Genomic DNA, 27,278 nt, shown 5'->3' with positions numbered 1-27,278 from the left:
TAGATTTGTTTTTTTTTAACAGGGGTCTATTTTATAAATTGCTGTTGTATCTAGGGTTATTTTATATAGGGGTGGTCTATCCTGGTATATTTTGGGTAGGGTCTGTGTAGGTCCCGCCAGTGGTCAGTGTTTTTTGGTTTTGTTTTCTGTTTTTTTGTGCAGGTGGTGGGTAGGTTTAGCTGGTTAGGTGAGGTAGCGTGCCAGGCCTTTGGCCTTTGACCCTGCATCCATGCAGACGCCCTGACGCAAACTGAACTTGAGTTTTCCCCCAGCTGTTCACCTGTCAATGCAAAATGGTTGCATTTGCCGTGCATATCAGCACGAGTGCTGAAACAGCACCAATGCTGACAGGTAAGTGTCTATTTCTATAGATAGATTGATGGATGGAGTGATGGATGGATGGATGGATGGATGGATGGATGGATGGATGGATGGATGGATGGATGGATGGATAGATAGGTACATGAGTTGAAACAACTTTTTGTTAAAAAAAATGTTTTTGTTAAAAAAAATGTTTTTGTTTGAAAAAGTGAATGTTTTTTAGGCCTGTGTTACATTGATGGATGGAGTGATGGAGTGATGGATGGATGGATGGATGGATGGATAGATAGATGAATAGATGAATATATAGATACATGAGTTTAAACCACTTTTTGTTAAAAAAAATATGTTTTTGTTTGAAAAAGTGAATGTTTTTAGGCCTGTGTTATACATGGATGGATGGAGTGATGGATGGATGGATGGATGGATGGATAGATAGATAAATAGATAGATAGATGAATAGATGAATATATAGATACATGAGTTTAAACAACTTTTTGTTAAAAAAAAAAAAGTTTTTGTTTGAAAAAGTGAATGTTTTTAGGCCTGTGTTATACATGGATGGATGGAGTGATGGAGTGATGGAGTGATGGATGGATGGATGGATAGATAGATGGATAGATGGATAGATGGATAGATGGATAGATGAGTTTGATCGACTGTTTGTTCATATTTTTTTATTGTTTTGTGTTAAATATTGAAAGTAGTCTTTGGACTAATGGTTAGTTTGGGTTTAGGGTTAGTTTGAGGCTATGGTTAGGTTAGGGTTAAAATGGCATATAGGTAGGGAGGTAAAAACGACTTTCACCCTCATTAGTAACCACCCTCATTTGCATAAAGGGCATCTGATTGGCCGAATCTTAACTGTCCATATATCTGCAACGGTGTGTTTTATCTGTACGAAACTTGGTTTATATAGTAATTGATGTATGGCTAGTCGACTGGTGGTGGTTTGGTGCGCCTCTAGCGCCACCAGGTGTGTAGACACGGTACTGCACTTTATTTTTTAGATTTGTTTTTTTTTAACAGGGGTCTATTTTATAAATTGCTGTTGTATCTAGGGTTATTTTATATAGGGGTGGTCTATCCTGGTATATTTTGGGTAGGGTCTGTGTAGGTCCCGCCAGTGGTCAGTGTTTTTTGGTTTTGTTTTCTGTTTTTTTGTGCAGGTGGTGGGTAGGTTTAGCTGGTTAGGTGAGGTAGCGTGCCAGGCCTTTGGCCTTTGACCCTGCATCCATGCAGACGCCCTGACGCAAACTGAACTTGAGTTTTCCCCCAGCTGTTCACCTGTCAATGCAAAATGGTTGCATTTGCCGTGCATATCAGCACGAGTGCTGAAACAGCACCAATGCTGACAGGTAAGTGTCTATTTCTATAGATAGATTGATGGATGGAGTGATGGATGGATGGATGGATGGATGGATGGATGGATGGATGGATGGATGGATGGATGGATGGATAGATAGGTACATGAGTTGAAACAACTTTTTGTTAAAAAAAATGTTTTTGTTAAAAAAAATGTTTTTGTTTGAAAAAGTGAATGTTTTTTAGGCCTGTGTTACATTGATGGATGGAGTGATGGAGTGATGGATGGATGGATGGATGGATGGATAGATAGATGAATAGATGAATATATAGATACATGAGTTTAAACCACTTTTTGTTAAAAAAAATATGTTTTTGTTTGAAAAAGTGAATGTTTTTAGGCCTGTGTTATACATGGATGGATGGAGTGATGGATGGATGGATGGATGGATGGATAGATAGATAAATAGATAGATAGATGAATAGATGAATATATAGATACATGAGTTTAAACAACTTTTTGTTAAAAAAAAAAAAGTTTTTGTTTGAAAAAGTGAATGTTTTTAGGCCTGTGTTATACATGGATGGATGGAGTGATGGAGTGATGGAGTGATGGATGGATGGATGGATAGATAGATGGATAGATGGATAGATGGATAGATGGATAGATGAGTTTGATCGACTGTTTGTTCATATTTTTTTATTGTTTTGTGTTAAATATTGAAAGTAGTCTTTGGACTAATGGTTAGTTTGGGTTTAGGGTTAGTTTGGGGCTATGGTTAGGTTAGGGTTAAAATGGCATATAGGTAGGGAGGTAAAAACGACTTTCACCCTCATTAGTAACCACCCTCATTTGCATAAAGGGCATCTGATTGGCCGAATCTTAACTGTCCATATATCTGCAACGGTGTGTTTTATCTGTACGAAACTTGGTTTATATAGTAATTGATGTATGGCTAGTCGACTGGTGGTGGTTTGGTGCGCCTCTAGCGCCACCAGGTGTGTAGACACGGTACTGCACTTTATTTTTTAGATTTGTTTTTTTTTAACAGGGGTCTATTTTATAAATTGCTGTTGTATCTAGGGTTATTTTATATAGGGGTGGTCTATCCTGGTATATTTTGGGTAGGGTCTGTGTAGGTCCCGCCAGTGGTCAGTGTTTTTTGGTTTTGTTTTCTGTTTTTTTGTGCAGGTGGTGGGTAGGTTTAGCTGGTTAGGTGAGGTAGCGTGCCAGGCCTTTGGCCTTTGACCCTGCATCCATGCAGACGCCCTGACGCAAACTGAACTTGAGTTTTCCCCCAGCTGTTCACCTGTCAATGCAAAATGGTTGCATTTGCCGTGCATATCAGCACGAGTGCTGAAACAGCACCAATGCTGACAGGTAAGTGTCTATTTCTATAGATAGATTGATGGATGGAGTGATGGATGGATGGATGGATGGATGGATGGATGGATGGATGGATGGATGGATGGATGGATGGATGGATGGATGGATAGATAGGTACATGAGTTGAAACAACTTTTTGTTAAAAAAAATGTTTTTGTTAAAAAAAATGTTTTTGTTTGAAAAAGTGAATGTTTTTTAGGCCTGTGTTACATTGATGGATGGAGTGATGGAGTGATGGATGGATGGATGGATGGATGGATAGATAGATGAATAGATGAATATATAGATACATGAGTTTAAACCACTTTTTGTTAAAAAAAATATGTTTTTGTTTGAAAAAGTGAATGTTTTTAGGCCTGTGTTATACATGGATGGATGGAGTGATGGATGGATGGATGGATGGATGGATAGATAGATAAATAGATAGATAGATGAATAGATGAATATATAGATACATGAGTTTAAACAACTTTTTGTTAAAAAAAAAAAAGTTTTTGTTTGAAAAAGTGAATGTTTTTAGGCCTGTGTTATACATGGATGGATGGAGTGATGGAGTGATGGAGTGATGGATGGATGGATGGATAGATAGATGGATAGATGGATAGATGGATAGATGGATAGATGAGTTTGATCGACTGTTTGTTCATATTTTTTTATTGTTTTGTGTTAAATATTGAAAGTAGTCTTTGGACTAATGGTTAGTTTGGGTTTAGGGTTAGTTTGGGGCTATGGTTAGGTTAGGGTTAAAATGGCATATAGGTAGGGAGGTAAAAACGACTTTCACCCTCATTAGTAACCACCCTCATTTGCATAAAGGGCATCTGATTGGCCGAATCTTAACTGTCCATATATCTGCAACGGTGTGTTTTATCTGTACGAAACTTGGTTTATATAGTAATTGATGTATGGCTAGTCGACTGGTGGTGGTTTGGTGCGCCTCTAGCGCCACCAGGTGTGTAGACACGGTACTGCACTTTATTTTTTAGATTTGTTTTTTTTTAACAGGGGTCTATTTTATAAATTGCTGTTGTATCTAGGGTTATTTTATATAGGGGTGGTCTATCCTGGTATATTTTGGGTAGGGTCTGTGTAGGTCCCGCCAGTGGTCAGTGTTTTTTGGTTTTGTTTTCTGTTTTTTTGTGCAGGTGGTGGGTAGGTTTAGCTGGTTAGGTGAGGTAGCGTGCCAGGCCTTTGGCCTTTGACCCTGCATCCATGCAGACGCCCTGACGCAAACTGAACTTGAGTTTTCCCCCAGCTGTTCACCTGTCAATGCAAAATGGTTGCATTTGCCGTGCATATCAGCACGAGTGCTGAAACAGCACCAATGCTGACAGGTAAGTGTCTATTTCTATAGATAGATTGATGGATGGAGTGATGGATGGATGGATGGATGGATGGATGGATGGATGGATGGATGGATGGATGGATGGATGGATAGATAGGTACATGAGTTGAAACAACTTTTTGTTAAAAAAAATGTTTTTGTTAAAAAAAATGTTTTTGTTTGAAAAAGTGAATGTTTTTTAGGCCTGTGTTACATTGATGGATGGAGTGATGGAGTGATGGATGGATGGATGGATGGATGGATAGATAGATGAATAGATGAATATATAGATACATGAGTTTAAACCACTTTTTGTTAAAAAAAATATGTTTTTGTTTGAAAAAGTGAATGTTTTTAGGCCTGTGTTATACATGGATGGATGGAGTGATGGATGGATGGATGGATGGATGGATAGATAGATAAATAGATAGATAGATGAATAGATGAATATATAGATACATGAGTTTAAACAACTTTTTGTTAAAAAAAAAAAAGTTTTTGTTTGAAAAAGTGAATGTTTTTAGGCCTGTGTTATACATGGATGGATGGAGTGATGGAGTGATGGAGTGATGGATGGATGGATGGATAGATAGATGGATAGATGGATAGATGGATAGATGGATAGATGAGTTTGATCGACTGTTTGTTCATATTTTTTTATTGTTTTGTGTTAAATATTGAAAGTAGTCTTTGGACTAATGGTTAGTTTGGGTTTAGGGTTAGTTTGAGGCTATGGTTAGGTTAGGGTTAAAATGGCATATAGGTAGGGAGGTAAAAACGACTTTCACCCTCATTAGTAACCACCCTCATTTGCATAAAGGGCATCTGATTGGCCGAATCTTAACTGTCCATATATCTGCAACGGTGTGTTTTATCTGTACGAAACTTGGTTTATATAGTAATTGATGTATGGCTAGTCGACTGGTGGTGGTTTGGTGCGCCTCTAGCGCCACCAGGTGTGTAGACACGGTACTGCACTTTATTTTTTAGATTTGTTTTTTTTTAACAGGGGTCTATTTTATAAATTGCTGTTGTATCTAGGGTTATTTTATATAGGGGTGGTCTATCCTGGTATATTTTGGGTAGGGTCTGTGTAGGTCCCGCCAGTGGTCAGTGTTTTTTGGTTTTGTTTTCTGTTTTTTTGTGCAGGTGGTGGGTAGGTTTAGCTGGTTAGGTGAGGTAGCGTGCCAGGCCTTTGGCCTTTGACCCTGCATCCATGCAGACGCCCTGACGCAAACTGAACTTGAGTTTTCCCCCAGCTGTTCACCTGTCAATGCAAAATGGTTGCATTTGCCGTGCATATCAGCACGAGTGCTGAAACAGCACCAATGCTGACAGGTAAGTGTCTATTTCTATAGATAGATTGATGGATGGAGTGATGGATGGATGGATGGATGGATGGATGGATGGATGGATGGATGGATGGATGGATGGATGGATAGATAGGTACATGAGTTGAAACAACTTTTTGTTAAAAAAAATGTTTTTGTTAAAAAAAATGTTTTTGTTTGAAAAAGTGAATGTTTTTTAGGCCTGTGTTACATTGATGGATGGAGTGATGGAGTGATGGATGGATGGATGGATGGATGGATAGATAGATGAATAGATGAATATATAGATACATGAGTTTAAACCACTTTTTGTTAAAAAAAATATGTTTTTGTTTGAAAAAGTGAATGTTTTTAGGCCTGTGTTATACATGGATGGATGGAGTGATGGATGGATGGATGGATGGATGGATAGATAGATAAATAGATAGATAGATGAATAGATGAATATATAGATACATGAGTTTAAACAACTTTTTGTTAAAAAAAAAAAAGTTTTTGTTTGAAAAAGTGAATGTTTTTAGGCCTGTGTTATACATGGATGGATGGAGTGATGGAGTGATGGAGTGATGGATGGATGGATGGATAGATAGATGGATAGATGGATAGATGGATAGATGGATAGATGAGTTTGATCGACTGTTTGTTCATATTTTTTTATTGTTTTGTGTTAAATATTGAAAGTAGTCTTTGGACTAATGGTTAGTTTGGGTTTAGGGTTAGTTTGGGGCTATGGTTAGGTTAGGGTTAAAATGGCATATAGGTAGGGAGGTAAAAACGACTTTCACCCTCATTAGTAACCACCCTCATTTGCATAAAGGGCATCTGATTGGCCGAATCTTAACTGTCCATATATCTGCAACGGTGTGTTTTATCTGTACGAAACTTGGTTTATATAGTAATTGATGTATGGCTAGTCGACTGGTGGTGGTTTGGTGCGCCTCTAGCGCCACCAGGTGTGTAGACACGGTACTGCACTTTATTTTTTAGATTTGTTTTTTTTTAACAGGGGTCTATTTTATAAATTGCTGTTGTATCTAGGGTTATTTTATATAGGGGTGGTCTATCCTGGTATATTTTGGGTAGGGTCTGTGTAGGTCCCGCCAGTGGTCAGTGTTTTTTGGTTTTGTTTTCTGTTTTTTTGTGCAGGTGGTGGGTAGGTTTAGCTGGTTAGGTGAGGTAGCGTGCCAGGCCTTTGGCCTTTGACCCTGCATCCATGCAGACGCCCTGACGCAAACTGAACTTGAGTTTTCCCCCAGCTGTTCACCTGTCAATGCAAAATGGTTGCATTTGCCGTGCATATCAGCACGAGTGCTGAAACAGCACCAATGCTGACAGGTAAGTGTCTATTTCTATAGATAGATTGATGGATGGAGTGATGGATGGATGGATGGATGGATGGATGGATGGATGGATGGATGGATGGATGGATGGATGGATGGATGGATGGATAGATAGGTACATGAGTTGAAACAACTTTTTGTTAAAAAAAATGTTTTTGTTAAAAAAAATGTTTTTGTTTGAAAAAGTGAATGTTTTTTAGGCCTGTGTTACATTGATGGATGGAGTGATGGAGTGATGGATGGATGGATGGATGGATGGATAGATAGATGAATAGATGAATATATAGATACATGAGTTTAAACCACTTTTTGTTAAAAAAAATATGTTTTTGTTTGAAAAAGTGAATGTTTTTAGGCCTGTGTTATACATGGATGGATGGAGTGATGGATGGATGGATGGATGGATGGATAGATAGATAAATAGATAGATAGATGAATAGATGAATATATAGATACATGAGTTTAAACAACTTTTTGTTAAAAAAAAAAAAGTTTTTGTTTGAAAAAGTGAATGTTTTTAGGCCTGTGTTATACATGGATGGATGGAGTGATGGAGTGATGGAGTGATGGATGGATGGATGGATAGATAGATGGATAGATGGATAGATGGATAGATGGATAGATGAGTTTGATCGACTGTTTGTTCATATTTTTTTATTGTTTTGTGTTAAATATTGAAAGTAGTCTTTGGACTAATGGTTAGTTTGGGTTTAGGGTTAGTTTGGGGCTATGGTTAGGTTAGGGTTAAAATGGCATATAGGTAGGGAGGTAAAAACGACTTTCACCCTCATTAGTAACCACCCTCATTTGCATAAAGGGCATCTGATTGGCCGAATCTTAACTGTCCATATATCTGCAACGGTGTGTTTTATCTGTACGAAACTTGGTTTATATAGTAATTGATGTATGGCTAGTCGACTGGTGGTGGTTTGGTGCGCCTCTAGCGCCACCAGGTGTGTAGACACGGTACTGCACTTTATTTTTTAGATTTGTTTTTTTTTAACAGGGGTCTATTTTATAAATTGCTGTTGTATCTAGGGTTATTTTATATAGGGGTGGTCTATCCTGGTATATTTTGGGTAGGGTCTGTGTAGGTCCCGCCAGTGGTCAGTGTTTTTTGGTTTTGTTTTCTGTTTTTTTGTGCAGGTGGTGGGTAGGTTTAGCTGGTTAGGTGAGGTAGCGTGCCAGGCCTTTGGCCTTTGACCCTGCATCCATGCAGACGCCCTGACGCAAACTGAACTTGAGTTTTCCCCCAGCTGTTCACCTGTCAATGCAAAATGGTTGCATTTGCCGTGCATATCAGCACGAGTGCTGAAACAGCACCAATGCTGACAGGTAAGTGTCTATTTCTATAGATAGATTGATGGATGGAGTGATGGATGGATGGATGGATGGATGGATGGATGGATAGATAGGTACATGAGTTTAAACAACTTTTTGTTAAAAAAAATGTTTTTGTTAAAAAAAATGTTTTTGTTTGAAAAAGTGAATGTTTTTTAGGCCTGTGTTACATTGATGGATGGAGTGATGGAGTGATGGATGGATGGATGGATGGATGGATGGATAGATAGATGAATAGATGAATATATAGATACATGAGTTTAAACCACTTTTTGTTAAAAAAAATATGTTTTTGTTTGAAAAAGTGAATGTTTTTAGGCCTGTGTTATACATGGATGGATGGAGTGATGGAGTGATGGATGGATGGATGGATGGATGGATAGATAGATAAATAGATAGATAGATGAATAGATGAATATATAGATACATGAGTTTAAACAACTTTTGTTAAAAAATATATTTTTATGTTTGAAAAAGTGAATGTCTTTTAGGCCTGTGTCACATGGATGGATGGAGTTAGACTTTTGGTTGTTTGGACTTGGGTAGATTTGGATTGTGCTTGAGTGGGTGGGGCTTGTTTTCAGCTTGTGTGTGAGTTAGGTTTTGATTTGGGTTAGGTTTGGACTGATGCAGTACCAGATTTGATGCCAGATCACTTGTGATGGAGCGTCACTCTGTTGCACATCTTTTATAGAATCAAAACAGACATTTATTATACTTGTTAATATTTATTTATTTAATTAATTGTGATGGTTAATAAACATTAAATATGAATAAAATATTCAAATATACATTCATTCATCTTATTATTCAGACATCTCTATTCAGACATCTTATTATTCTGATTAATGTCATAATTCATGAGAACTAGTTTAACATCATTATTAATTTTTAAATCATGTTGCAAGTGAGAGTGAATATAGCACCGTGAATATAGCACCTGTAAAGCAATGGAAATGTGGGAATGTTATTTCAGTTTTTTTTTTTTTTTTTTTTTGACTGATTACCAGAGCCTCATCGTGTGCTTCACCTCAGTAAGTGAGGTTTGGCATAAAGTTTTTCTTCTGTGTGCTTCAGGGTTTGATGAGTACTGGCGCCACCCTGTGTAAAATGTAAGTCACTGCACTTTTTTCCACTGTCAGCACCTAGGAGCTGTCCTGTGCAAACAAGTGCTCAACGTGTCCGTCCCCCACAAAACCCAACACCACACCCACCCTGCGAACACTACTGGCTGCAAGTACTATTTTGATTTCATGCTTATCCGAAGCTCGGTTCCGAGGACTGTATGAATTAGTTGTTTATATGGATATAAACAGATCAAATATCTGTTGGAGTGATGCCAGAGCCTGCCAGATTTTTTTTACCCCTTCCCCACCATGAATATGACAGCGCTGTCCCCTTATGTGCAGGAGACGTCTTTCCAGTATGTACAGTGGTTGTGCTGCCTGAACAGGGTGGGCCAGTGAGAAACATCTGCACAGCAAACCTATCAATGCTGCTCTGGAAAATGTCACCATAACAATGTGAATTTAATAAATATGAAGGTACATATACAAATAAGCTTGTTTTCTTTTCTTTTTTTTTCCTTTTTTTATAAAGTCCCCCCTAGAATCAAAGCAACTTAATGCCTTATAATGCCAATTTGTTGACACACCATTGAAGTGCAGTTTACATATTAATGTTATTTCAACATTAACTTGGTACATCAGACAGCGACATTGTATTACCAGTGTTTAAAAAAAATTATTTAGAATCAACGTCACATTGTGACATTGATCAAACACATTACCAAATAACTTTAGTAATTCAGATTTATTTCTCTCAAATAAGTATTAACATAGTTTTTAATGGCAGTTCTGTTTTGTCCTTATAAATTGCGAGTTATGAAACAGTTAGTAACCTCTATAAATTCATAATTGAAGGATTTAAGTAGAAACACAGGATGCAATTATGCATTTGAAAAAAAAAATTGTGACTTCCTTCAGCTTATGTGATACTATTCACTGCAAATGTTCCTTTTATTCATATATACATGGTTCTATGAATGTATTTTACAAAAAACATGTAATCTTCATTTCTATAATGTTATTATATTGTAGTTACAACCAATAACTTTAGTAATTCAGATTTATTTCTCTCAAATAAGTATTAACATAGTTATTAATAGCAGTTCTGTTTTGTCCTTATAAATTGTGAGTTATGATATGCAATTATGCATTTGGAGTTGTTTGCTTGTCAATGTAACTAATGATCAATCATTCCTGCAATAAAATAATAATGTGTAGAAAATAAATAAGAATACTTACAAACAGTTGTACTAAATATATATATATCTTCTTTTTACATATTGGTTTAAAAATATTTTTAAAAAATTGTATTACACATCGTTGACCTTAGGTTATTAAATGTTTGATCAACACACTTTCATTCCAGACTTTTATTCCATGTAGTGATGTTGGAAAAAAGTTAGGCCCCACCCCATTGGATTTAAATTCCACTTTGAATAGCGGAAACCAAACGACTTTATCGAACAACTTTTACTTATTAGACTTTGTCGAATACGTATTATTCCCTGACTGATTTTTCCATGGCTGATACAGTACAGAAAAGGTAATGCTTCTAAACATTATTTTTTTGTGTTATATCGGTTTCCTCTAGTCAGCTCCAGGTCGACGAATGCGCCCGCGTTCCTCCGACTTATTTGCAGCAACATAGTCTCCGAGTATCAACATTTATGGTAATAATAATCAATGTTTTTTGATCGGCTATTCGGCATGCGATTGATTTCTGAAGTGTCTCATATATATAAACATTAAGTATTCAAGGTGCTATAGGTGCTATGGGCGTGGTCTTCGTGGTAAGCGCTAACGGGACATTTTTTGAAAACATTAAGACGTCTTACAGGTCTAAAACTGCTAAACGGTAGTGTAGTTCCAAAGTTTTGAAGTAAAGCCTTTATGTAAAGAAAATGTATAGTTAGAATCCAGCTTTCAACTTCGACTTGTTTTTTGTGAATAAGCTACAATCAATTCATTGAGGTCAGAGGTCATGGTGGTTACAGAGAAACCAATTTCTCTCAACCAAAAAAAAACAAACAAACAAAAAACTCATGTTAACAACGTTTCAAAGCAAACCTATTGTGTTTTCAATTTAAGAGACACCCGATCACCAGGCATTTTCCACCTATATTCTTAGTTTAAACTGGACTGCAAATACACTACCAAAAATGATTTTCCAACTTAGTGTTTGTCTTTTTTTTTTAAAACAGTCCAAATATTGAAAAATATATATACACTATATATAAATAATTATGCATTTAATAGAGGAGTAAAACGGAATAAGATGCAATGTCTTGTTTTCTGGAAAGAATACAAACAAAGCGAGTTGTTTAGAAGAACAAACAATTACTACAACAATTGCACAAACAAATTATTTTATTTTTTTAAAACCAAGTTTTCAAGCGAATTCATTGTGTGTTTCTCAGCGTTTAAAGACAACGTTTAGGTTTAAGATGACCATTGTCATTAAAGGGTGTGAGCGTGCACAGACTAAGGCCCTCACAATGCAAATGGCATTAGTGCAGGGCAGGCCCTGTTGTGCTGCTGCTCATTTAGTGTGGTTTTTTTTTTTAATTACATTTCTTCAAATCATGAATTGTTCTTTAAAATCGTTGAAATAATTTCTTTCACGTGTCTGTTTGTCTCCCAGGACTCCTGATCGTCATCTTGTCCACTGCTTGCGGTGCCACAAGCCTCAGGAGTGCATCTCCGTTCACCTGGCTCGTGTGTGCATGAGGAGCAGCACTCCAGAGGAGAGAGCAGCCGAGGTGCAGAGCGCAAAGGCCTCAAGCAAGGGTTGGGTCCGCTACGGCAGAAACTGGGACTACAATGTCATCTGCAAGCTCATTCCTGACAGATGCTCCCAGGCCAACTTGGTCAATGAACTTCTTCGCCGCGGCTTCTTCGTTGCCAATCAGCCCTCGGAGACCGATGCTGAAGCTCCATCTCCAACCCGCGTAGTCCCGTCTGGTCCGACTCAAAAGTAAGTGCAGTAAACCGTGTGCTACACTGCAAAAAGAAAAAGAGTGTTATTCCCCCTCCGTATCCTTGTCTCGTTTTCCAGTCCAAATATCTAACAATTCTTAAATCAGGATGCATTCACTAGATGTCATAATTATAGTGGGTCCTGTTTTCTGTGATAAGTAAATCAGATTGAAGGGAGTTGTTAACAAAGACATTCACTGCAAAAAATGCTTTTCTTACTTAGTATCCGTGTCTTGTTTTCCAGTCCTAATATCAAAAGAATTTCTTAAAATCAAGATGAATTTACTAAAGTAGTAAAATGCTATATTATGTCTGGTTTTCTGTGGAAATAATTAAAATGAAGGGTTTTTTTGCTTAACACAAGCAAAACTATCGGTCCATGGGGTAAGAAAAATATGGTTTCTTATTGAATTTAAGGTTCTTTTTCTTAATCCATGGACAGATAGTTTAGCTTGTGTTGAGTAAAAACCCACTTCATTTTAATGCATCTTCATGTAAGAATTTTTAGATGTTTGGACTGGAAACCAGACAATAATACTAAGTAAGAAAATGTTTGTTTTTTGCAGTGCAGCATCTTATACAAATCTACTCCTCTAGTAAATGCATTTCGACTTGAGATTATTTAGCCATTTGTACTGGAAACAAGACAAAAGTACTAATTAAGAACATCAATCATGAGAAATGTAGTGTGGATGTTACCTACCATAAGGTGACAATGCAACTGAATAAAACAAACAAACAAACTCACTGACATGTGCGACCACACTTTTATCCTGAGATGATAAAGTCACAATGCCAAGAAATGCTCTTGGCTCTCACCTGCAAACACTCTGCAATCAATCAGTCAATCACCCTCATCAACTCGACACAGTGTCTGTCAGCTGTTTGTCTGGTGTTGAGTATGATCCTGCCATGTGTTCCCTTGTCTAATGTGCCATGTTGTCATTGGTTCATTGTTTACAGGTGTCCCTTGTCTTGTCATTAGTCTTGTGTGTATTTAAGCCCTCATGTTTGCCACGTGTCTTTGTCAGTTTTTTGTTTCACTGTACCCGTGTTTGCTGAGTGTCATGCCGTCCCATCCTTCTGTTGTGAGTTAATGCCACGCTGTGCTTTTGTTCTATGTCTGATCTTGATATGTTTCTAAATGCATTTGAGTTCTCATCTATACTTGCCTCCAGCAGATCCCTTACACCTGTCTTGTTTTTTGTTTTGTCCAAACAGGTTCTTCCTCTTTGGGATTGCTGCACTCAAAGATTGTCAAACTATTTTAAGAGTGGCGAAGCCGGAAATAAACAGGATGTGTCAAGATCTGGAGATGGGCAGAAAACTCGGGCACAGAGAAAGTACCATGTATAGGTACTACTGCGAAGCTACACTGGTTTTTGCCCACATGCTGCGCCCGATTGCTGTGGAGTCCTTGACAGTAAGTCCATGTCTACTTTAAAGACTTTACGCTCATGATATGATGCAGTGTTTACGTATGCATTAGTGACCGCTCTTTCGTTATCCAGGATTCAGATTGGCTTGATCGGTTTGAGCATAGTGGCAGGGTGGTGATCGGCGTAGGGAGGGGCACGGATACCAACACGCTGCTTGCCCTGACCCAATGGGAGGAAGCTGTGAGTTTTAGTATGACATAAACAGCCGATGACTTGCTACCATTGTTTATACCATTTAATAATCTTTTGTTCGCACAGACATTTTTTCCCTTTTTTGTTTTTGTTTCCCATAGTGTTTGCAGGTCTACTTCAGCAAGATAAGGCCAGGGAACATCTGTCACGAGAAACCATGCAATGCCTTCTTTCTTGTGTCCTCCGGTGAGGCGGTCTCCAGCGTATCGCGAGACCTCAAATGCCTACACGATCTGTATGTACCTGCACATATGCGTGTGTGAGTGCACACCGTTAACTACATTTTGTCAGTCACAGTCATTTCACAGGCAACCCTTTGTGTTCCATTTTGTTTCTGCAGGCACAAACTTCCCCACTTTACTAGCCAGGATGTGCGCAGGGCGGTTGGCATTGCTGCGCAGAAGCTAACGGAGCCCCAACGGCAGGCGGTGCAGTTTTACCTGGACCGTGGCGCTCGTGATGTCGGACCACAGGACGCTGTTGACGCAGCTGTGCTGCTGGACTCTTTGTGCGTGTAAGTCTCTTCACGCAGCAAGGACCTAACATGTCACAAACAATCTTTACATCCGAGTAGCCATAATTTTGCCCAAGTAACAAACCTTTTTGTTCCTCGCCTACAAAGCAATTCTTCGGACGACGACCACCAGTCATTTGCTGAATTGGCTACAGCCGGAGGCAGTTCGAGTCTGCCAACTGCCCGCAAAGACTTCTCTGCATTTGTGACCAGTTTTCCCATTTCACTGGATGGGCAGCCTCCATCGAAAAAACAGCGTGTGAAGTATGGGTTTCCTGAAGACGGCACCTTCTATGATAAGTGGCGGGTCTCGCAGTACGCCCAGAGGCGGGAATATCTTCTGGGTAAGTCTCCGAATCCACCAATACAGCATTGTCCCGCATTTTAACATGCAGACGCTGCAGGTTGCTGTGGGGTTGTGTGTTTTTTTTTATTTTTATTTTTTTTATGCAAACCCAAAACCCAAAGACCTTTTTCTACCACACACTATCTCTATCAAAACGCAGCAATGTCCGACTCACACCGATCACTTTTGACTTCTTTTGAGTAAAGTGGTTTCATTTTGTCTTTCAGAACACTTCAAAGTCCATAAGCCTTCGACCGGAAAGTTGTCGAGGCTGATTAGGCAGGAGGGGTGGAAGTCCAACTACCCGAAGCCAGAGGAGATTCAACGGTTGTGGAAACCATCTCCTTCCAACCTCGCCATAGAGTCGGATGAGGCCATAATGAAGTGCCTGTCTGAGCAGACCTGGACGGGGCTGGCTATTAAGGACTTCGGTGCCAAGCAAGGTCGTGGTAAGGGTAAAACTGTGGCATTAGTTTGTTCTATAAATGAAACGTGGGCCATGCAACGTATACTGCAAGGAATTATTAGCATAGGCAGTAGAGGTTTTTTTTTTGGTAAAAAAAAAGTAAATTGGACTACTTTTCAGATTGTATTTCATAAAACAACATCTCAGGAAAATGTTAAGGGGTTTAAAAAAAAAAAAAAAAATTCTGTTACAGAACAGGGCATTGATTTCATACGTGTCCACTGTAGAGGACACCAGGACTTAAATCATGTTTATCAGGCATTTTGTGAGACGAAACAAGTGAATATGGAAATAAATTATACATCAATATTTCTATGAAATATTAGATATTATTATTCAAATGTTGCCAATTATTACTCCAATTATTACACTTCTTTTTTCATTAAATGTTGCTCCAAGAACACATTAATGTGCACATTAGATACAGTTTATAGATACATTGCATTGAATGGGAATATTAATTTATGGACATTTTACCCACATATTGCATAAAGTAAAATGGTGTATCAATTCATTCCATTATTTCTTTCATAACATAGTTGAGAATAATCTTTATACAAATTTTGGTTGAAAAAATCCTGAAACCCCCAAATTTATTGGTGATTGAAAAAAAAAATCCCATTGTTTTTGCCTATACATATAATTTCATGTCATTTTATTTTTTAAACAACTTAGTCCTGACGTCCACTACAGAGGACATAGCATAACGTATGAATAAAATATTATTTTTCAAAAATGTTTTTTTTTACCATTTGTTTATTGTGCTCTAAACAGTGTGATAACCTGGAAAAAAACTAAATTCAAAAAACTTTTTTTTTCTGGGTCCCAGGAGGATATCTGTTGCTAAAGTGGAAGTTGTCTCAAGTTGTCCAGCAGAGGGCAGCAGATTCCTTTTTAAATGAGAAGTCCCGCTCCTTATTCTGTTCTCAGTTATGGCCTAAAGTTTATTATAGATGCAGAATATTAAAAATGAAGGGGCAACGTGTCTGACAATCTTTATGAATAGACAAAATGATATGATATGTTCAATCGACCCCACTGTCCTTCGGTCTCAAATGAAATGCACATGTGCTTTAAGTAGTTTTTTCTCTTTTTTATTTTTTACTTTTTATATTGTTATGTTTCCTTTTCATGTAAAGCACTTTAAATTGCCATTGAGTATGACATGTGCTATATAAATAACGTGCCTTGCCTTTGCTACGAGGGGCAAAACATCAGTGGCCACGAGTGTAAATTAGAGATATTATAGCCTACTGTATGGCCACCGCTACTCTACTAATTCCCATCCCCCTCTGTGACCTGTGACGTCTTACTGTCAATCAAACCTGTTGTTTTACACCGTGTGAGATCGATCTTCTGCTGATCAAGGTGACAGTCTTTCAACTTTTTTAATTATTTGCATGATATTTCAAGTTATGCCTGTACTTATGACATCACGTGAGCGGTTTCGAAACTGGGCTACTGAGTGGATAAATAACAGTTTCATGTGGCTTTGAAGTGATCGAGCGTTTATACGCTGTGTTGTTACCTTGTAACACTTTTGCTATAGCTTTTTTTTTTTTTTCTGCCATATATAAAACCATTTGGACATGAACATTTTTTTACTAAAAAAAATACCATGCTTGAACGTCATGTAGCGAAACAATGATTAATTTTGTAGTCTTTATTGTTCTCTTGTTTAAATTGTATTTTTGATTGTGTATTTATCAACATCTTTGGCTCTTTTTAATTTATACTTTTTGAATGATTATTTGTAGGTTTTCTAAAAAGAATCAGTTATTGCAAGAGACTGATTTTTGACGTGTGACAATGGAAGAAGGTAAGGCCCGATTCACTAGAAAACTGCCATGCAAAGTTTGGTCCCACTTCATCAAGTGTCTTTAAGGACATCGTCAATGAATGAATAATTTAATTACATATATATATATACATAGAGAGAGAGAGAGAGAGAGAGAGAGAGAGAGAGAGATCAAATGATTCTATCCTCAAGTCCTTTTATTAGACAATTGCTTTGAGTGATAGCCATATGGAATAAGTTAGCACTGGGACAATAACCCATCTCATAATTCACATTCATTATTTCTTTCTAGAGTCTGTGAGACGCATCAGAAGGCAATACAAGGATGTAAGACGACATGTTGTCCAACTCATTATAGATAGCAAGGAAGACATGAGGAGGCTAGAGCATCGTCTGCTGGATCTGGGCACATGTACAAACAGTAAAATATCAATTCACATACTTTTTTTAACATTATATTTATTTTGTATAAGGCAAGACACATTTAAAATTGTAGTTGTGTTGTCAAACTAAATAAACAAATAATCTATCACTGTGTTATCCACCCTTCCACAGCAGAAACTGTGTCAGAAACTCAAGTCAGCCCACGCATAGAACAGTGTAAGTTAGAAATATTGCGTCTGTGATGTGAACTATGGGAAGGCTCTTTGAAAAGTGACATTATACACTCAGTATGTTTTCAAATACAGGCATTACAGATGCATGGAGAGGAAAGAATGTTTTTGTGATGGTCTCCAAAATTGGGCCATACAAAGTCTTCTTTTTTGACCTTTACAGTACTTCTCCAGGTCTGGAGCTCGAGAGTGAGGTACACAAACAAACAGTCGCTTGACTTTATTATTATGTATAATAAACACAACATGTATGCACCCTCATGTGAACCTCATTGTCAGCAGGTCATCAATGCCTTCATCTATCTGGAAATCCAGAAATTCAACATTCGGTCAGCAGAGCAGGCATTCTACATAGACAGCTTTGAAATGAGAAAAATTTGGCGAGGACATTTAACAATGCTGAAGGTTGGTTTTATTCAGTGTAAATACGATAAGGTCACAAAGGCTTTGAATTCTAACAACAACAAAAATATTTTCAGATTGACCCCTCAGTGTACCACTTCATCATTGGCATCACAAACAAGCACAACCACTGGACAGTTACGGTATAAGATGGAACTTGCTTTGTTTTTGAAATAAACCAAACTAAAATGGACCATTAGTGTGCATAACTATGTTTCTATATATTCTAAAATACTGAAAGGTTATCCTGCCATCACAGAAGAAGGCATTGTTTTTAGACCCAATGGGAGAAAGTCAAATCGATATAATGAAGTGCCAGAAGGTGACAAGGTATGAATAAATAAAATCAAAGGCTTTTTACAGTAATGTATTTGAAACTACAATGCATAGCGCTGTCATTTGTTACATTGTTGTTTGTCAATATAAGAGCACTGATGCTTCAGAGAGGATACGACGCCTCAGCCTGGACGTGCGAGACGGTTCCTCATCCCAAACAGAGGGATTCCTCGTCCTGTGGAGTTTTTGCACTGAAGGTATCAAAGGTGTAAAAAACTGCTCAACTTATTTTGATGAGTTAATGTAATATGTTTTCCTGACATATAAGATTCAACTTATTTTTTTAAGTCAGTTTGATGAATTCAAGTTTCAATGACTTAAACATCCAATTTGATTGAATAATAAATAAAAAAATAAGGATGATTATATGATGGTGGCCATGGACATCATATAGTAATTTCTAATAGCACTGTCCTAAAATGACAACATATATATATATATATATATATATATATATATATATATATACACACATCTTTTTTTATTACATTTTTTGTAGTTTGCCGAATGTATTCTCCGTCAGCAGCCAATTGATTTTTCCAGTGATGAAGAATCAGTTAACAACCTCAGGAAACACATAGCTGTCACTCTTCTACAAGACAGTGGTACGTTTCACGGAAGTTCTCAAGTTCAGACAGAGCACCATTCATTTTAGTACACATCGTTTAAATCACTGATGCATAACCAGTTTTTTAAATTATGATTTAGTATGTAGAGTAGACCTTATGGCAGTAAAATCCTTGAGCTGTGAATGTCTCGAGAAGCTAATAAAAATGTTCGTAATGATTATTGCAGTTCTTCCCAGACATGACACAGGGAGAGCATTACATCTATATAAATTGTTTTTGGCCTCCTATTTTTTTTCTCTCTTTTATTCTGTATTGTTTTCTAGATGATTTAACCCGGTTGTGCTCATTCTGGTTGTGCCAGGACGCTGTTGACGCAGCTGTGCTGCTGGACTCTTTGTGCGTGTATGTCTCTTCACGCAGCAAGGACCTAACATGTCACAAACAATCTTTACATCCGAGTAGCCATAATTTTGCCCAAGTAACAAACCTTTTTGTTCCTCGCCTACAAAGCAATTCTTCGGACGACGACCACCAGTCATTTGCTGAATTGGCTACAGCCGGAGGCAGGTCGAGTCTGCCAACTGCCCGCAAAGACTTCTCTGCATTTGTGACCAGTTTTCCCATTTCACTGGATGGGCAGCCTCCATCGAAAAAACAGCGTGTGAAGTATGGGTTTCCTGAAGACCGCACCTTCTATGATAAGTGGCGGGTCTCGCAGTACGCCCAGAGGCGGGAATATCTTCTGGGTAAGTCTCCGAATCCACCAATACAGCATTGTCCCGCATTTTAACATGCAGACGCTGCAGGTTGCTGTGGGTGTTTTTTTTAATTTTTTTTTAAATTTTTTTGTAAACAGCCGCCAAGTTTTTACCAATGCTTAAGGCATTTTTTTTTTCTAAACCCCTTAACACAGCAACACACCCACATCACACAATTAGCCAAGGGTTTGATCTCCTGGTCAAAACTAAACCTTTGTTTGTTTTTTTTTAATACAAACTCCAAACCCAAACACCTTTTCCTACCACACACTATCTCTATCAAAACGCAGCAATGTCCGACTCACACGATCACTTTTGACTTCTTTTGAGTAAAGTGGTTTCATTTTGTCTTTCAGAACACTTCAAAGTCCATAAGCCTTCGACCGGAAAGTTGTCGAGGCTGATTAGGCAGGAGGGGTGGAAGTCCAACTACCCGAAGCCAGAGGAGATTCAACGGTTGTGGAAACCATCTCCTTCCAACCTCGCCATAGAGTCGGATGAGGCCATAATGAAGTGCCTGTCTGAGCAGACCTGGACGGGGCTGGCTATTAAGGACTTCGGTGCCAAGCAAGGTCGTGGTAAGGGTAAAACTGTGGCATTAGTTTGTTCTATAAATGAAACGTGGGCCATGCAACGTATACTGCAGTGAATTATTAGCATAGGCAGTAGAGGTTTTTTTTTTTTTTTTACAGAACACATTTTTCAAATGAATGCAATGTTTATTCAACCAACTCAAAATGTAATGTTTTGTTCTATTGTAGGAGTGGTTGCAACACGGCCCTTTCTTAAAGGGGAAATAGTTTGTGACTATCACGGGAAGGTGATTCCAGCATCAGTTGGGAAGGAGATGATGCGGGACCTCGGTGACCAGGCTGGCTACTTGTTTTTTTTTAAGGCGGGCCAAAGAGACCTATGTGTCGACGCGCAGACCTTTCCCTGCACATGCCATCCCAACTCGGACACGTTTGGCCGACTCATAAATCATTCTGCAAAGATGCCAAACTTAAAGCCGTTTTACTGCTCCGTTAAGCTGAGTGGAGTGAAAACGGATGTAATTTTGTTCAAAGCGCTCTCTGACATACCTGTCGACACCCAGCTCAAATTCGATTATGGTGTTCGGAGGACCTCATTCCGTGGCGAGGGCTTAAACCTAGAATGGCTTGATGAGTAGGCCAGGACTTGCACCTAAAAAATCTGTCCTGTCACTTTTCGACACAGGCGAAGCTTGGTTCCGAGGACTGGATGAATTTGTATGTGGATCTTGTGCCGAAGATGGCTGCCTGCCGGGGTTTTTTTGTCTCCCCTTTCCCCTCAGTCCACAGAGCTTGATTTCGTTGCCAGTTGTTTTGTCTCAATTTTATAGTTCTGTTATAGTTTTTATTTTATAGTTCTTTAATGTTTACATTGTTTCTTTTTAAGATGTTATTTTGTAAAATGTTTGTCACTTTTTTATTTTTCAAATAAATCTGTTACCCATCTCAATTTCTCTGCTTGTTCTCTATAAATATTTTAATTTGAGATGTCATGCATTAGTGTATACAACCAAATTACTTTTTAGTGTATACAAAAGTGAGCCCCCCCCCCCCCCCTCCTGATTTGAGCCTCTGAGTCCAGTTCTCATGCTCCGTAGGCCCTTAACATTGCAACAGAAACCAGTGTATTTACAGAAAACAATTTCAAAATGAATGCATTGTTTATTCACAAACTCAATGTAATGTTTTCTTCTATTGCAAATCACAAGTGGTGTTGTGGCCTTTGACCCTGCATGCAGACGGCCTGACGCAAAGTGTACTTGAGTTTTCCCCACCTGTTAACCTGTCAATGCGTAATGGTTGCATTTGGCGTGCATATCAGCACCAGTGCTGAACCGGCTCAATGGCTGTATGTAATGTGGCTTTGTATGAATTTGAGCACCTATGCCCAGTTGTCCTGCTCTGGCTGGGCCTGGATGGATGGATGGCTAATACATTAAAACAAGCAAAATTATCAAGTTATGTCCCTTTTGATCTGTTTCTATGTGTGAGTTGTTTGTATTGTTCTCTGTCCAGGAAGAAGACTGGATTGGTCCTGCAGTCTGATTGGTGCCACGTCCTGATTGGTCAGCTGACTCCTGATCGTTTATTACATATTTGTAACTCTGTGGTCTAAGTTTTAAATGTTACAAAAATAAATGCCTTTTAAGACATCTTTCATCTTGTGTGTTGATCTCATGTTAGGGTTAGGGTTAGGTAGGGAGGTAAAAACGACTTTCACCCTCATTAGTAACCACCCTCATTTGCATATATGGAATCTGATTGGCCGAATCTTAACTGTCCAGATATCTGCAACGGTGTGTTTTATCTGTACGAAACTTGGTTTATATAGTAATTGATGTATGGCTAGTCGACTGGTGGTGGTTTGGTGCGCCTCTAGCGCCACCAGGTGTGTAGACACGGTACTGCACTTTATTTTTTAGATTTGTTTTTTTTTAACAGGGGTCTATTTTATAAATTGCTGTTGTATCTAGGGTTATTTTATATAGGGGTGGTCTATCCTGGTATATTTTGGGTAGGGTCTGTGTAGGTCCCGCCAGTGGTCAGTGTTTTTTGGTTTTGTTTTCTGTTTTTTTGTGCAGGTGGTGGGTAGGTTTAGCTGGTTAGGTGAGGTAGCGTGCCAGGCCTTTGGCCTTTGACCCTGCATCCATGCAGACGCCCTGACGCAAACTGAACTTGAGTTTTCCCCCAGCTGTTCACCTGTCAATGCAAAATGGTTGCATTTGCCGTGCATATCAGCACGAGTGCTGAAACAGCACCAATGCTGACAGGTAAGTGTCTATTTCTATAGATAGATTGATGGATGGAGTGATGGATGGATGGATGGATGGATGGATGGATGGATGGATGGATGGATGGATGGATGGATGGATGGATGGATAGATAGGTACATGAGTTGAAACAACTTTTTGTTAAAAAAAATGTTTTTGTTAAAAAAAATGTTTTTGTTTGAAAAAGTGAATGTTTTTTAGGCCTGTGTTACATTGATGGATGGAGTGATGGAGTGATGGATGGATGGATGGATGGATGGATAGATAGATGAATAGATGAATATATAGATACATGAGTTTAAACCACTTTTTGTTAAAAAAAATATGTTTTTGTTTGAAAAAGTGAATGTTTTTAGGCCTGTGTTATACATGGATGGATGGAGTGATGGAGTGATGGATGGATGGATGGATGGATGGATGGATAGATAGATAAATAGATAGATAGATGAATAGATGAATATATAGATACATGAGTTTAAACAACTTTTTGTTAAAAAAAAAAAAGTTTTTGTTTGAAAAAGTGAATGTTTTTAGGCCTGTGTTATACATGGATGGATGGAGTGATGGAGTGATGGAGTGATGGATGGATGGATGGATAGATAGATGGATAGATGGATAGATGGATAGATGAGTTTGATCGACTGTTTGTTCATATTTTTTTATTGTTTTGTGTTAAATATTGAAAGTAGTCTTTGGACTAATGGTTAGTTTGGGTTTAGGGTTAGTTTGGGGCTATGGTTAGGTTAGGTTAGGGTTAAAATGGCATATAGGTAGGGAGGTAAAAACGACTTTCACCCTCATTAGTAACCACCCTCATTTGCATAAAGGGCATCTGATTGGCCGAATCTTAACTGTCCATATATCTGCAACGGTGTGTTTTATCTGTACGAAACTTGGTTTATATAGTAATTGATGTATGGCTAGTCGACTGGTGGTGGTTTGGTGCGCCTCTAGCGCCACCAGGTGTGTAGACACGGTACTGCACTTTATTTTTTAGATTTGTTTTTTTTTAACAGGGGTCTATTTTATAAATTGCTGTTGTATCTAGGGTTATTTTATATAGGGGTGGTCTATCCTGGTATATTTTGGGTAGGGTCTGTGTAGGTCCCGCCAGTGGTCAGTGTTTTTTGGTTTTGTTTTCTGTTTTTTTGTGCAGGTGGTGGGTAGGTTTAGCTGGTTAGGTGAGGTAGCGTGCCAGGCCTTTGGCCTTTGACCCTGCATCCATGCAGACGCCCTGACGCAAACTGAACTTGAGTTTTCCCCCAGCTGTTCACCTGTCAATGCAAAATGGTTGCATTTGCCGTGCATATCAGCACGAGTGCTGAAACAGCACCAATGCTGACAGGTAAGTGTCTATTTCTATAGATAGATTGATGGATGGAGTGATGGATGGATGGATGGATGGATGGATGGATGGATGGATGGATGGATGGATGGATGGATGGATGGATGGATAGATAGGTACATGAGTTGAAACAACTTTTTGTTAAAAAAAATGTTTTTGTTAAAAAAAATGTTTTTGTTTGAAAAAGTGAATGTTTTTTAGGCCTGTGTTACATTGATGGATGGAGTGATGGAGTGATGGATGGATGGATGGATGGATGGATAGATAGATGAATAGATGAATATATAGATACATGAGTTTAAACCACTTTTTGTTAAAAAAAATATGTTTTTGTTTGAAAAAGTGAATGTTTTTAGGCCTGTGTTATACATGGATGGATGGAGTGATGGATGGATGGATGGATGGATGGATAGATAGATAAATAGATAGATAGATGAATAGATGAATATATAGATACATGAGTTTAAACAACTTTTTGTTAAAAAAAAAAAGTTTTTGTTTGAAAAAGTGAATGTTTTTAGGCCTGTGTTATACATGGATGGATGGAGTGATGGAGTGATGGAGTGATGGATGGATGGATGGATAGATAGATGGATAGATGGATAGATGGATAGATGGATAGATGAGTTTGATCGACTGTTTGTTCATATTTTTTTATTGTTTTGTGTTAAATATTGAAAGTAGTCTTTGGACTAATGGTTAGTTTGGGTTTAGGGTTAGTTTGAGGCTATGGTTAGGTTAGGGTTAAAATGGCATATAGGTAGGGAGGTAAAAACGACTTTCACCCTCATTAGTAACCACCCTCATTTGCATAAAGGGCATCTGATTGGCCGAATCTTAACTGTCCATATATCTGCAACGGTGTGTTTTATCTGTACGAAACTTGGTTTATATAGTAATTGATGTATGGCTAGTCGACTGGTGGTGGTTTGGTGCGCCTCTAGCGCCACCAGGTGTGTAGACACGGTACTGCACTTTATTTTTTAGATTTGTTTTTTTTTAACAGGGGTCTATTTTATAAATTGCTGTTGTATCTAGGGTTATTTTATATAGGGGTGGTCTATCCTGGTATATTTTGGGTAGGGTCTGTGTAGGTCCCGCCAGTGGTCAGTGTTTTTTGGTTTTGTTTTCTGTTTTTTTGTGCAGGTGGTGGGTAGGTTTAGCTGGTTAGGTGAGGTAGCGTGCCAGGCCTTTGGCCTTTGACCCTGCATCCATGCAGACGCCCTGACGCAAACTGAACTTGAGTTTTCCCCCAGCTGTTCACCTGTCAATGCAAAATGGTTGCATTTGCCGTGCATATCAGCACGAGTGCTGAAACAGCACCAATGCTGACAGGTAAGTGTCTATTTCTATAGATAGATTGATGGATGGAGTGATGGATGGATGGATGGATGGATGGATGGATGGATGGATGGATGGATGGATGGATGGATGGATGGATGGATGGATGGATGGATAGATAGGTACATGAGTTGAAACAACTTTTTGTTAAAAAAATGTTTTTGTTAAAAAAAATGTTTTTGTTTGAAAAAGTGAATGTTTTTTAGGCCTGTGTTACATTGATGGATGGAGTGATGGAGTGATGGATGGATGGATGGATGGATGGATAGATAGATGAATAGATGAATATATAGATACATGAGTTTAAACCACTTTTTGTTAAAAAAAATATGTTTTTGTTTGAAAAAGTGAATGTTTTTAGGCCTGTGTTATACATGGATGGATGGAGTGATGGAGTGATGGATGGATGGATGGATGGATGGATGGATAGATAGATAAATAGATAGATAGATGAATAGATGAATATATAGATACATGAGTTTAAACAACTTTTTGTTAAAAAAAAAAAAGTTTTTGTTTGAAAAAGTGAATGTTTTTAGGCCTGTGTTATACATGGATGGATGGAGTGATGGAGTGATGGAGTGATGGATGGATGGATGGATAGATAGATGGATAGATGGATAGATGGATAGATGGATAGATGAGTTTGATCGACTGTTTGTTCATATTTTTTTATTGTTTTGTGTTAAATATTGAAAGTAGTCTTTGGACTAATGGTTAGTTTGGGTTTAGGGTTAGTTTGAGGCTATGGTTAGGTTAGGGTTAAAATGGCATATAGGTAGGGAGGTAAAAACGACTTTCACCCTCATTAGTAACCACCCTCATTTGCATAAAGGGCATCTGATTGGCCGAATCTTAACTGTCCATATATCTGCAACGGTGTGTTTTATCTGTACGAAACTTGGTTTATATAGTAATTGATGTATGGCTAGTCGACTGGTGGTGGTTTGGTGCGCCTCTAGCGCCACCAGGTGTGTAGACACGGTACTGCACTTTATTTTTTAGATTTGTTTTTTTTTAACAGGGGTCTATTTTATAAATTGCTGTTGTATCTAGGGTTATTTTATATAGGGGTGGTCTATCCTGGTATATTTTGGGTAGGGTCTGTGTAGGTCCCGCCAGTGGTCAGTGTTTTTTGGTTTTGTTTTCTGTTTTTTTGTGCAGGTGGTGGGTAGGTTTAGCTGGTTAGGTGAGGTAGCGTGCCAGGCCTTTGGCCTTTGACCCTGCATCCATGCAGACGCCCTGACGCAAACTGAACTTGAGTTTTCCCCCAGCTGTTCACCTGTCAATGCAAAATGGTTGCATTTGCCGTGCATATCAGCACGAGTGCTGAAACAGCACCAATGCTGACAGGTAAGTGTCTATTTCTATAGATAGATTGATGGATGGAGTGATGGATGGATGGATGGATGGATGGATGGATGGATGGATGGATGGATGGATGGATGGATGGATAGATAGGTACATGAGTTGAAACAACTTTTTGTTAAAAAAAATGTTTTTGTTAAAAAAAATGTTTTTGTTTGAAAAAGTGAATGTTTTTTAGGCCTGTGTTACATTGATGGATGGAGTGATGGAGTGATGGATGGATGGATGGATGGATGGATGGATGGATAGATAGATGAATAGATGAATATATAGATACATGAGTTTAAACCACTTTTTGTTAAAAAAAATATGTTTTTGTTTGAAAAAGTGAATGTTTTTAGGCCTGTGTTATACATGGATGGATGGAGTGATGGATGGATGGATGGATGGATGGATAGATAGATAAATAGATAGATAGATGAATAGATGAATATATAGATACATGAGTTTAAACAACTTTTTGTTAAAAAAAAAAAAGTTTTTGTTTGAAAAAGTGAATGTTTTTAGGCCTGTGTTATACATGGATGGATGGAGTGATGGAGTGATGGAGTGATGGATGGATGGATGGATAGATAGATGGATAGATGGATAGATG

General features: G+C 38.3%; 2 protein-coding genes and 1 long non-coding RNA gene across 5 annotated transcripts; 2 read left to right on the top strand and 1 right to left on the bottom strand.

Moving 5' to 3' along the window:
• Positions 1-11,765: 11,765 nt before the first annotated feature.
• LOC309491356 lies at positions 11,766-13,179 on the bottom strand. Its single transcript, XR_014203052.1, has 2 exons — positions 13,096-13,179; positions 11,766-12,416 (listed from the first exon to the last, which is right to left on the bottom strand). It is a non-coding gene; the product is annotated as an uncharacterized lncRNA (long non-coding RNA).
• Positions 13,180-13,250: 71 nt separating this feature from the next.
• LOC309491355 (uncharacterized protein) lies at positions 13,251-16,688 on the top strand. 3 transcript variants are annotated; one of them, XM_082190383.1, is made up of 7 exons: positions 13,251-13,480; positions 13,614-13,815; positions 13,904-14,011; positions 14,125-14,258; positions 14,364-14,537; positions 14,646-14,881; positions 15,111-16,282. In XM_082190383.1, the coding sequence occupies exons 2-7, from the start codon at positions 13,690-13,692 to the stop codon at positions 15,665-15,667; spliced, it is 1,335 nt and encodes a 444-aa protein (XP_082046509.1). In that variant the 5' UTR covers positions 13,251-13,480; positions 13,614-13,689; the 3' UTR covers positions 15,668-16,282. The 3 variants fall into 3 exon arrangements, with proteins under 3 accessions (XP_082046509.1, XP_082046508.1, XP_082046510.1); XM_082190384.1 differs by lacking the exon at positions 13,251-13,480 and having other exon boundaries at positions 13,510-13,815; positions 15,111-15,332; positions 16,179-16,688; XM_082190382.1 differs by lacking the exon at positions 13,251-13,480 and having other exon boundaries at positions 13,508-13,815.
• Positions 16,689-17,086: 398 nt separating this feature from the next.
• Positions 17,087-21,308, top strand: LOC309491354 (uncharacterized protein). Its single transcript, XM_082190381.1, has 13 exons — positions 17,087-17,168; positions 17,440-17,559; positions 17,703-17,747; positions 17,837-17,955; positions 18,044-18,166; positions 18,241-18,306; positions 18,405-18,493; positions 18,591-18,696; positions 18,999-19,104; positions 19,392-19,470; positions 19,579-19,814; positions 20,183-20,404; positions 20,588-21,308. The coding sequence occupies exons 1-13, from the start codon at positions 17,159-17,161 to the stop codon at positions 20,995-20,997; spliced, it is 1,731 nt and encodes a 576-aa protein (XP_082046507.1). The 5' UTR covers positions 17,087-17,158; the 3' UTR covers positions 20,998-21,308.
• Positions 21,309-27,278: the final 5,970 nt, after the last annotated feature.

The sequence above is a fragment of the Leuciscus leuciscus genome (genome assembly GCF_965113295.1).
Source record: "Leuciscus leuciscus genome assembly, contig: HAP1_SCAFFOLD_116, whole genome shotgun sequence".
Lineage (NCBI taxonomy): Eukaryota > Metazoa > Chordata > Actinopteri > Cypriniformes > Leuciscidae > Leuciscus > Leuciscus leuciscus.
The sequence above is the reverse complement of the archived record's forward strand: the minus strand, read 5'-3'. Positions and strand labels throughout refer to the sequence as shown.